This window comes from Anabrus simplex, chromosome 2 (genome assembly GCF_040414725.1).
Source record: "Anabrus simplex isolate iqAnaSimp1 chromosome 2, ASM4041472v1, whole genome shotgun sequence".
NCBI lineage: Eukaryota > Metazoa > Arthropoda > Insecta > Orthoptera > Tettigoniidae > Anabrus > Anabrus simplex.
This window is the reverse complement of record NC_090266.1, coordinates 410,403,663-410,416,778: the sequence shown is the minus strand read 5'-3', so window position 1 is coordinate 410,416,778 and position 13,116 is coordinate 410,403,663. Positions and strand designations below refer to the sequence as shown.

Genomic DNA, 13,116 nt, shown 5'->3' with positions numbered 1-13,116 from the left:
ACACGTCGTCACTCAGTGTACCCTTTTTCGCCGCTCCAGAACACCCAAGCTTCCTCTCTAGCAGCCGGCCACAAGGGACTCACTCATACACACGACGTCAGGGGAACAGGAACGAATCCTCGGCTCCAACAGGCAGACACTCCATCAGGCTGCACTCTCCCAGGCCATCACTGACTGCACTCCAGCGAACTCAATCTCGCTCTCACTCACTCTTACTCACTAACTCCGTCTCTCACTGACTGACTGACTAACACCAAGTTACTCCTCTCCTTAAATACCTGTTCTGGGCCTTCCAGAACATTACGGATGCTAGATGTATCCAGGAACCTCGCGAGATAGAAGACTCCAGATTAATCTTCCAGTCGTACTCTGCTGCGGGACCGCGGGTGGAGGCAAGAGTGGCTGGCCAAGCACTAAAATGCTGCACGTGATTGGCGCGACTGAAGTAAGGGGGTGGGCCAAATACGGTGAAGAGGCGGGCCCGTAGCAAGTTGGCATGGCGGACACTATAACCATTACATTGCCCCCTCCTTAAGGCTGCTCGTCCCGAGCTGCTCCACGATACGCTGCAATACAGTTTGTTCGGTTGGCCACCATCTTCCCATGGGTGATCCGCTGGGTCCGGTCGACGGTGTCCTCGTTCCCGTTGATAACGATGAGCGAGTCCTCGCGTGGCAGCCGGATCTTCGGTGGTTTTCCTTTCCTCCACACCCACGTCCACTTTCAGGGTTTGAGCGCCTTCGTAGTCCTCTGGTGTGAAGCCCTGGACTGGTTTGCTCGTCCCAGATTTAGCCCTGCTGAATTTCCTTTTCTTCCGGGGTGCGGCATTTGATGTTCATACCGGCACGCAGCTTCGTGGCGGAACAAGTGTCCTGGTCAGGTGGCATCCTCTTTCATTGGTCATCGGTTCGTCTTCCATTGGTGCTCCGTCTGCTAGTAGGGGGCCCTTCAGCCGTGCCGTTGCAATCGGTGCCACTGTCTCATGGGCCATCGTCAGAGCCTCTTCGTAGTTCTGTTTCCTGCCGGTCGTCCTCCCTGAACGGGTCTCAGCGCCACGTGGTTTATCACAGCTGTCAGCCGCCTCGAGCTTGATGTCATCTCGGGATAACTCTTCCACAATCACGTCTCCTGGTCGCTCGATCTCGGCGTCGAATTCCCGCGGCATTATATCGGTGCGCTGAGTACTCTCCTGCAGTTGGACTCGGTAGATGGCTCTCGGTTGCTGGACACCGCAGCGCACGTCGAGCACTCCCACAACCTCCTCGTAGGTCGAACGTGGCTGGGGGATGCGTTGTACTGTCATCTTCTGTACACGTAGTCCGGCGATCGGATATTAGGCACTCTTCTTGGACGTCGATCCGGTCTCGAACTGGGTCCGGCATGTTCTCTTGGAAGTAATCCCGTCGTCCCATAGGGTTTCCAACTTCACGATGGTGAAGCCGCCGTCGCTGCTAGCAGGATGCATTCGCGTCTCCACAGCCAACGTTTCCGCACGCAGGGCACACACTTCCACGTCTGGGCCTCGAACTCCGGACTCCACAACAGCGGGCATCTCTTCGAACCGCTTCTCGTCGAGTTAGTTGTCGTCCCGCACATCGTCATTGTCAACCTCGGTTTCGAGAGAGCGCACTTCGTTTTCTGACTTTAGCTGCTCGCTCTTCCGTTCACTTGAGTCTGTTTTCAATTGGTCCGGGTTTGAACTCCGCTCACATCTCAGTTAAATAATGAGTTCGCCATAACCATATAAAATTTTATTTTCAAGTTCATTAAACTTACTTAGAAAAATCTGGAGCTGTTCGGAATTCATTTCACTAGTAGAAATTTCTGTCGACTACAAAATACGCTACCAGGTATTCGATTCTGACACCAGTTTTTACGTAAGAGTTTATCCACTAGTTTATCACACTTGTCCATCCCACTTCTGACGCCAGTTGTCACGTGTTGGCGGGGTAAATAAGTAAATAAATGAGTACAGAACCTGGTAGCAACCTATTTCTAAGATTTATTACCTAGGCACTAAAACTACACAAGACTACACACAACTTTTGCTCATAACACACACGTACGCAGTTTGCGCTCTCTCTCTTAGTTTCTCATGTTCCATCTACAATGATACACACACACAGAGTCATTGACTATGTACACTACACTCACTCAGCCACTCAGTCACACTCGCTAGCGCTGTCACGGTCCAGAGCCTATACGTCAGTCTCGCAGGTCGGGATAATATCCGCTGTTCACTCAATCCGTCGAACCCCGTTCGCAGTCTACACACGTCGTCACTCAGTGTACCCTTCTTCGCCGCTCCAGAACACCCAAGGTTCTACTCTAGCAGCCAGCCACAAGGGACTCACTCACACACACGACGTCAGGGGAACAGGAACGAATCCTCGGCTCCAACAGGCAGACACTCCATCAGGCTGCACTCTCCCAGGCCATCACTGACTGCGCTCCAGCGAACTCAATCTCGCTCTCACTCACTCTTACTCACTAACTCCGTCTCTCACTGACTGACTAACACCAAGTTACTCCTCTCCTTATATACCTGCTCTGGGCCTTCCAGAACAGTCCGGATGCTAGATGTATCCAGGAACCTCGCGAGATAGAAGACCCCAGATTAATCTTCCAGTCGTTTCCGTAGTCCTCTGCTGCGGGACGCAGGCGGAGGCGAGAGTGGCTGGCCTAGCACTAAAGTGCTGCACGTGATTGGCGCGGCTGAAGTAAGGGGGTGGGCCGAATACGGTGACGAGGCGGGCCCATAGCAAGTTGGCATGGCGGACACTATGACCATTACAATATTAACTGCATGATGGATAAGTGATACGATAATGATAATCTCCTCTGATGAAAATAATAATAATAATAATAATAATAATAATAATATAATAATAATAATAATAATAATAATAATAATAATAATAATAATAATAATAATCAAAAGTTGAAGATGCGGAAGAAGAAGTAATTGCAATATTATTTTTGAGAATAATAATGATGAAAGGAAATTAAATATTTAATGGACGATTATTCAGTGTTACGAATATAATAATAATAATAATAATAATAATAATAATAATAATAATAATAATAATAATAATAATAATAATAATAATTTGTTGTGAAACTGATCATTAATTTGTGCGGATTTATTACGAGGAAACAAGACCCTTCGTTTGAAACGTCGGCAAAGGTTAGCATATAATCATCCCGAATGATAAATGATAATTATCAAATATAGAATGATAATTGAAATAAAAGATAATAATAAAATAATTAATTGTAATCACAAGATAAGATAATGATCAGATTAATAATGATAATGATAATTATTTAATAATCATAGGAAGATGTAATAGGGACAGTCGTCATGTGTCGAAGTGGTCGGAACCAGATGTTGGTTTTCCACATAGGTGATAGTTGGCGGTATGTGCGAAAGAACCCACGGACGGCACATGTCTTAATTATGCAAGTATAAATAGGAACCTTTCCGTACGTCTTGTCGTATTGACAAATGTAAATATTGAGATAAGATTTAAGTTGACGAGCTACCTCTGGCATGTTCGTAATTCTGGTTATATTAGACTAGAGTTTGTCCGTACAATTAGATTCCGTTTTAGATACGATAACATTTCCACAGTTGGAATCCGGCCTACTAGAATGTACATACCGGTAGTGACTCATATCCAACGGAACGTGGAGATGACAGTAAATAGTTACTCTCATGCCCACGTCTCCGAAAGAAGATCTCCAGCGGTGAAGCGTCCACTCATACGGACATGGATTCGATCCCCAGTGACCAATGGGGCGAATTCACCAAATATATCACACTACCAGAGTAAAGAGGTGAATCCAAATTTATGTATCTTTTCCAGGATGGAAACTTCTAAGTGTAATAATTTTCATCACTTGCAGTGCAAATTAAGTTAATAAATTGCTCCTTATTGCAATTCAATAGGAAACAGCTTTCAAATCCTTTTATTGTAGTTAGCCCAATATGCCCATGGAATTTGAGTTGTCACTTCCCAGTCCTATTGTGGAGTCTATAATTAGCATATATGAATGAGCCGTCCCCCATACCTTAATTTGCATGCCCTGCTCATCACTGTGTTCATTTGGTGCGCCTATATATATTTTTTTATTGATTAAAAAATGTTAACATCTTTTACGAACTGATCACCCTTGAGATTAAGGCTAGTCTGGGACTCAGGAGGTGAGCGGGTGCAGTATGACATAAATAGCAAATTCTAAAGAGCTTAATTCATTCATAGAGGCATGTAAATTTAATGCTAAAAGGCATTCTTCTTCTCTGTTTCAGATTACATCAGACCTATCTGTTTACCTATTGAAGAAAGTTCTTCTCGCACCAGTGGGACAAACATGATAGTGTCAGGTTGGGGAATTACAGAGTCAGGTAGGTAAACTTATTTGTAGAGTATTTGTTAAGGTGGGGACATGATAAACAAGTGACATTGTCACTGGCATTGCTGGGAAAAGTACAAAATTTAGTAACTGGGCTGAATTACAGTTACCTAAGAAATACATTTTACTCAATTATAAATGACCTTTTTTAACATAAAATTACAATTACAGTTACTTCACAGAATGACAGTGTTAAAGAAAGCATTAATATTATTTTTGCATGGGGCTGGAATGATACTAAAGTTTGCAAGGGAAAATATATTTCTTTATGTTAGGTTTGTTGACATAGTGTCATTAATTGGCTTTCATTACTGTGTAGGACTAAACATGATAACTTGGAACTTACAAAATTCTTTTTTTTTTTATTGAACATCTATGGACTGCATGTTAACAACCAATCTCAGTTTCAGTGTCTGTGTCTTGTTCGTCTGTCAGCTTTGACATCCTGCCAGTATCTCTTGAGCCCATCGATCAGCACTTTCTTCCGCTCCTCTGTTAAACGGCCTTTCTGCCTTCTGGGTTTTGCCTCTACCAAAAATCCTGATAGCTTTTCACCATGCTTCTGAAACTAACCCTGTCATTGGTTTTTATCCTCCATTACGCCCACCTCTCTCAGATCTTTCTCACACTCCTGGAACCATCTCAACTTAGATGCCTTTGGTTTTAGAAAATTCAAGATTTTCTTTGGGAGCTGGTCATTATTCATATGGAAGATGAGCCCATAAAGCAGCAATCCTCTTTTTCTACTCATAATTGTTGTTGGATTTCAGTCGAACCTGCCCACCAATCAATCTGTTGCCCAAGATCTTCCGTAATAGCCTGTGTTCTCTTTTAAGTAGTTGATTGACTTGTCCTTTAGGATTCATGCACAGGGTCGCCAAACCGTATATAAGCCTTCTGTTCTGACAACAATACTGCAATGTTTTAATTAACATTTTTCCCCCCATTTTTTTAAGTTAGTGACCTTTAGCTTTCCAGTAATGAAGGCCATAACATATGCACTTTCTTAGTTTCTATATAGTTCTCTAGGAATTATGCTTTTCATGTCAAAGCATGCTTCAGAGAAACTGCTGGCCATGCACTGTTCTGCTGGGTTCTTGCCCGGGTGGGTGGACCACTATTATAAAGACTTAAAATGACATTTTAATGTTGGGTGGGAACATAAGTTGGTGACATCGGCAACTATCAGTATGATCTACTAATTTATTAATATTTTCATTTTGGGTTAGTATTCTCCTGTTCATAATGTTTACATAATGGATCCATGTGTAATAGAGGTTTGAAGGTTTTATTAATCATTTTGATATTTGTTTCTGATATTTTCTGGAGTATCGATATTTTTGTGACTTGGTTATTGATACCAAAACATTGTATTGAACGTGGTATCACAACATCCCTACGTACCCTTGGCTTTATAGTTTAGTTGGTACCCTTGGCGGGATGCCTTGTGAGTGCTGGGGCTCCAATCTTGCCAAACTATCACTGCGGTATGCATACAGCAGATGATATTAGAATGTAACTATGACATTTCAAGAAGTAAGTTACAAGTAAAAATTTGCTTTTCATAAAAAGTAATAATTATGAGTAGAAATTACCAAAATAATAAAGTAATATGATTACTTTTACTCAATTACCTCCCAGATCTGGTCATTGGCTTCTCGCCCAGGTGGCTGTGTTTTGAATCTTGCTCAATCTCATATAGGATGTTTGAAATGAATGGTTATGCCCATGATACTTGAATTCCACGTAAAACAAGGGATTCAGTGGCTTTGAACATGATGTCAAGATTCACATAAAACTAACAGAAGAAAATAAGTGATTTGTTGAGGATTTATCAGTTAATGATTAATGAATGAATGAATGAATGAATGAATGAGTGAATGAATGAATCAATCAATCAATCAATCAATCAATCAATCAATCAATCAATGATATGCACTTAGGGCTGTCACCCAGGTGGCAGATAACCTGTCAATTGCTTTACCTAGCCTTTTCTTAAATATTTTCAAAGAAATTGGAAATTTATGAAACATTTCCCTTCATAAATAATTCCAATCCCATAGGCTACTCCTCGTCCTATAAATGAATATTTGCCAGAATTTGTCTGCTGGAATTCCAATTTTATTTTCATATCATGACTTTTCTCATTTTAAAAGCTCTGTTCAAGCTGATTCATCAACAAGTGACAATCCATGCCATATCTCCACTGACAGCTCAGAACATACCAGTTATTAAGCAGCTCGTTTCCTTTCTCCAAAGTTTTCCCAGTCCAAACTTTGCAACATTTTTGTAATACTACACTTCTGACACGAACTGCATGTAAGCTTTGGGAAGGCATTCCTTCTGATTATATTAGACATGTTTGCGAAATTAATAACTGATTCAATAGAAGGCATTTCAAGTTTAGGAAAGGTTATTCCACTGAAACTAAACCTGTAGGATTCCAGCAAGGTATAGCAGATATCCTGGATTCAAGAGGTCAAACGGACTGTATCACGATTGACCTATCTAAAGTATTTGATAGGGTAGATCATGGGTGACTACTGTCAAAAAGCAGTGCAATTGGACTAGACAAAAGAGTGACTGAATGGGTGGCTGTATTTCTAGAATATAGAAGTCAGATAATTAGAATAGGTAAAGCTTTATCCCTCCCTGTAATAATTAAGAAGGGAATTCCTCAAGGCAGTATAATTGCACCTTTATGTTTTCTTATATATATCAATGCTATGTGTAAAGAAGTGGAATCAGAGACAGTTTTGCAGATATGTTATTCTGTACAGAGTAATAAATAAGTAAACAAGATTGTGAGCCACTGTAAAATGGTCTTGATAATGTTGTGAGATGTACAGTAGGCAATGCTATGATAATAAACAGGGTTAAAAGTCAGGTTGTGAGCCTCAAAAGTAGGTAAAGCCCTCTCAGTCTTAATTACTACATTGATGGGGTGAAAGTTTCTTTTGGAGATTATTGTAAGTACCTAGGTGTTAATATATGGAAAGATCTTCATTGGGATATTCACAAAAATGGGATTGTAAATAAATGGTACAGATCATTGCACATGGTTATGAGAGTATTAAAGATGTAAAGGAGAGGGCATATATGTCCCTTGTAAGACCCCAACCAGAGTATGGTTCCAGTGTATGGGACCCTCACCAGGATTACTTGATTATAGAACTGGAAAGAACCCAAAGAAAAGCAGCTGCATATTTTCTGGGTGATTTCCAACAATAGAATAGTGCTATTAAAATGTTGCAAAGTTTGGGCAGGGAAGACTTAGGAGACAGGAGACAAGCTGCTTGACTAAGTGTTATGTGATTTAGATGCTGATTCCCATAGGGAACCTGAAATATTTGTCCTGAATGAGTAAATTTATAATACCAATATAAATGGTTTATTATTGGACATTATAAATTCAAGCTCACTATCTCCTGACTGCCAGTGTTTTGCACTAGCCATACATTTTGGTGGGTGTGCTATTGGCCATCTGATGAGCCCAGCTTCATGCACTGGGGCAAAACGGTGGTTGCCAGGAGTGAGTTAGATGGTAAATTTTTAATGTCCAATAATGGACCATTTATATTGGTATTAAAAATTTACTCGTTTGGGACAGATATTTCATGTCCCCAATGGGAATCAGCATCTATATCATCTGATGGCCAGGCAGGCATCAAGTTTTGGTAATGAGATGGAGTCTCACATGGTGCATTGATGCTGCCGGTGTCTCCGTGTAGCCTACGCAGTGGTCTCCACGGTATGTACTAGGCATGATATAGATGTTGATTCCCATAGGGAACTTAAAATATTTGTCCTGAATGAGTAAATTTATAATACCAATATAATGGTCCGTTACTCCACATTATAAATTTTCCAGCTAACTCATTCTTGGTTGCCTGTGTTTTGCCCTCGTGTGCTAAGTTAGGCTCGTCAGTTGGGACTTAGCACACCTCCCAGGATGCAAGGCTAGTGCATACCATGGAGGCCACCGCATAGGCTACTCATGTGCTAAGTTGGGCGAAACACAGGCAACCAAGAATGAGTTAGCTGTAAAATTTATAATATCCAATAACACACCATTATATTGGTATTATAAATTTACTCATTCAGGACAAATATTTTATGTTCCCTATGGGAATTAACATCTGTATCATCTGATGGCCAGGCAGGCATCAATTTTTGGAAATAAGACATAGCTCTCATAGTGCATTGGCTCTGCTGGTGGCTTCAAGTAGCCTATGCGGTGGCCTCCACGGTATGCACTAGCCTTGCGTCTTGGGAGGTGTGCTAAGTCCCAACTGACGAGCCCAAATTAGCACATGAGGGCGAAATGCAGGCAACCAAGAATGAGTTAACTGGAAAATTTATAATGTCCAATGAAGGACCATTATATTGATATTATGTACTAGGCATGTGTCTTGGTGCGTGTGCTATTCGCCAACTGATGAGGCCAGCTTGCCACACTGGGGCGAAACGCTGGCAGCCAGGAGTGAGTTCGCTGGAAAATTTATGTCCAATATCGGACCATTTATATTGGTATTATAAATTTACACCTTCTGGACAAATATTTCAGGTTCCCTATGGGAATCAACATCTATATCATCTGATGGCCAGCTTACCAGAGACTTATATGCCCTCTTCTTTACATCCTTACTACAACCCCTAAACAGCGTCATAGCAATGTTCAGAGATATGTACCCTTCATTTACAATCATATTTATGTGATTACCCTAATGAAGATCTTTCCTTATATTAATACCTAGGTACTTACAATAATCCCCAAAAGGAACTTTCACCCCATCAATGTAGTAATGAAAACAGAGAGGGTTTAGCTATTTGTGAAACACACAACCTGACTTTTAACCCGTATATCGTCATACAATTCCTTACTGTCCATCTCACAAACTTATCAAGGTCATTTTACAGTTATTCACAATCTTGTAACTTACCGGTATTTATTACTCTGTACAGAATAACATCATCTGCAAAAAGCCTTATCTCTGATTCCACTTCTTTAAACATGAAAGTGAAAATGAAAACCTACAACCTGTTTTCCAGTATTTGACCGGGTCAGGGATGTAATGAATGAACCATATATAGGCTATTAGTATGATGGGGTCGCCACTCCCAAAGTGATATATTAATAAGTGACAGATGCCATGAAATGAGAATGGAGAGTGTTGCTGGAATGAAAGATGACAGGGAAAACCAGAGTACCCGGAGAAAAGCCTGTCCCGTCTCCGCTTTGTCCAGCACAAATGTCACATGGAATGACCGGGATTTGAACCATGGTATCCAGTGGTGAGAGGCCAATGTGCTGCCGTCTGAGCCACGGAGGCTCTTCTTTACACATATCATTGATATATATATAAGAAAACGTGAAGATCCACTAATACTGCCTAGAGGAATTCCTTTCTTAATTATTACAGGGACAGATAAAGCTTTGCCTACTCTAATTCTCTGACTTCTATTTCCCAGAAATACAGCCACCCATCAGTCTCACTTTTGTCTAGTCCAATTGCACTCATTTTTGCGAGTAGTCTCACATGACCTACCGTACCAAATGCCTTATATCAAATGTGATACAGTCCATTTGATCTTTTGAATCCAGGATATCTGCTATACCTTGCTGGAATCCTACAAGTTTAGCTTCAGTGGAATAACCTTTCCTAAACCTAAATTGTCTTCTATCAAACCAGTTATTAATTTTGCAAACATGTCTAATATAATCAGAAAGAATGCTTTCCCAAAGCTTACATGGAATGTATGTCAAACTGACTGGCCTCTAATTTTCAGCTTTATGTCTTATCAACATTTCCTTTTTACACATGGGCTAACATAGCAATTCTCATTTCACGCAAACAGTAATCAAGTAAGTACTTCAGATATGGTACTATATCCCAATGTATTGTCTTTAGTATACCCCCAGAAATCTTACAAATTCCAGCCGCTTTTCTAGTTATCAACTTTTGCATCTTGCTGTAAATATCACTGTCAACATAGGTAAATTATAATACTTCTTTAGCATTAGTCACCTCCTCTATCTGGGCATTATATTTGTAACCAACAATTTTTACATACTGGTGACTGAATACTTCTGCTTTCTGAAGATCATCGCATACACACTCCCCTTGTTCATTAATGATTCCTGGAATATCCTTCTTGGAACCTGTGTCTACGTTAAAGTACCTATATATATTCTTCCATTCTTCACTAAAATTTGTATGACCACCTATTTTGCTTGCCATCATATTATCCTTAGCTGACTTGTTTGCTAGATTTAATTTCCAAATAAATTACTGTAATATCTCCTTATTTCCACAGCCATTTCTAACTCTATTTCTTTCCAACCTGCACCTCTGTCTTAGTCTCTTTACTTCTCTGTTATATTAGAGTGGAACTTTACCATACCTTACCACCTTTAAAGGTACAAACCTATTTTCACATTCCTCAACAATTGCTTTAAACCCATCTCAGAGTCTGTTTACATTTTTATTTACTGTTTTCCAAAGATCATATTTACTTTTTAAAAACAAACTGATGCCCGTTTTATGAGCAATATGGTACTGCCTAATAGTCCTAATTTTAATACCTTCCTTTCATTCACATTTATTTTTAACTACAACAGAAACATCTTTGTGATCACTAATACCATCTATTACTTCGGTTTCTCTATCGAGCTCGTTTGGTTTTACCAACACTACATCCAGAATATTTTTCCCTCTAGTTTGTTCCATCACTTTCTGAATCAGCTGCCCTTCTCCAAAGACATCAAGTTGCCTATTATCTTTAGAGATGAGCCTTAAACCGAGAATTTCATGTTTGTCATCTTTAACATTTTCGTAGCTTACAAATTCTTCTTTCATCAGAATGAATACTCCCCATCGTACCACTCTTATCCTATCTCTATGATACACACTCCAGTTTTATGAGAATATTTCTGCATCCATTATATCATTTCTCAGCCATGATTCAACTCCTATTACAATATTTGGTAAGTATATATCTATTGAAAATGAAAATCCACAGCCTGTTTCCAGTCATTAGACCGGGACAGGAATGGATTGAATGAAGCCCCTATCTAGTGGGGAGGATAGGAAATGTGCCGGCTGCTGAAGCCTGTCGCACTCCTCTGGGACAATGATAAATAAATGATAGATTAAATGTTAATGAAGAGTGTTGCTGGAATCGAAATATGATAGGGAAAACTGGATTACCCTGAGAAAAACCTGTCCTGCCTCTGCTTTATCCAGCACAAATCTCACATAGAGTGACTGGGATTTTGAATCACGGTATCCAGCAGTGAGAGGCTGGTCCTCTGACGCCTGGGCCACGGAGACTTATATATCTATTAAATTACTTATTACTATTCCTTTCTTTAGGGTACTTCTGCAGTTGTGCACAAACATTTTTATGTCATCCCAACTTGACTTCCTATTCCCTGTACCCGTATCACCGCTCCCTGGGCCACCCTGTTTCAAAGAATGTACCTCCCTATAACCCTTGTAAACAAGTTTCCTAACTTATATGTACCACTGCGGTTTAAGTGAAGGCCATCTGAGTGCAGACCCCTACCTCCTATACACCCATAAGTATCTAGAATTCTCACTCCCAGTTTTCCATATAGCCACTCCATTATCTTATTTAAACCCCCAATCATGTTCCAGTCAGTATCACTCCTAGACAGTATTCTACTGATAACAACATCTGCTTCCTGAAACGTAAACCGTGCTGCATTTACCAGCTCTCACACATCCCCAAATATGTTGTTACTTATACCTGTTTGTTTTATGTTGTTAGTACCAATATCAAACACTACCACCTTCTCCTTTTCCTCCTCCTTCTCTTCTACTTTCTTCAACATCTGCCTCAACCTAATTCCTGGATAACAGTCTACCCTGGTTCTCTTTCCTCCACACACTTTCCCTACATGTATAACAATGACTCCATGACCAGAGCCTCAAACTTACCCACCTCTTTTAATCCCCTTCCCTCGTCAGCCCTATCTTTCCTGACTGCTACAGAAGCTATTTCCTCCTCCCATTCTCCCTCCCATTACCCCATTCCATCTGTCTTTTCCTATCCACTACTCCATGTGTCCCTTTCCTACCTTTTTCCTCCCACTTACTTCCACAGTTCTCAGAAACAGTTCCCTGTTCCTCAACTTTCCTTGGTTGTTCTACCTGCAGTGACTCATACCAATTTTTTACAGACACCTGTCCTGAATTCTTATCCAGAATACAGCCCTTAGCCTGCAGTCTCCTTTCCCTTAAAATATTAGACCATCTGTCTTCTATAATTTCCCCCTTTCCTTCCCATCCCTCTTTTACACCTACTGTATCTTGTTAATTTTTTGAGGGAGGCCTACTTTCCTTCCTGTCCTCTGAGAGAATCCTAATTATCTCTCTTAAACTCTTCAACTCCTCCCTCTTACTCCTTAATGCCTGACCACACCCTCAGTTTCTACACTTGCATTCCTTAGCCATTCTTTATGAAATAATGAAAAAAAAAAAAAGGAAAAATGAAATAACGTACCAGTATTCTCTGCAAAATGAAAATGAAAGGAAAGAGATATTAGGATACTTCACAAAGATCACAAGACAATAAGGTAATTAATATAGGCTATTACTATACTACAATACTACTTAGTTGTATGAATTTTTTTCTTATAATACCCTAACAGAATGAAAATTGCAGTTAATT

General features: G+C 40.4%; 1 protein-coding gene across 1 annotated transcript in view; it reads left to right on the top strand.

Annotated features, from left to right (window-relative positions):
• LOC136862864 (phenoloxidase-activating factor 3) overlaps window positions 1-13,116 on the top strand; it is a 144,256-nt gene that overhangs the window by 113,699 nt on the left and 17,441 nt on the right. Inside the window, exon 5 of the mRNA XM_067139129.2 lies at window positions 4,316-4,411. Within this exon, the coding sequence (XP_066995230.2) occupies window positions 4,316-4,411 (96 nt within the window). The remainder of the gene's footprint in view (window positions 1-4,315; window positions 4,412-13,116) is intronic.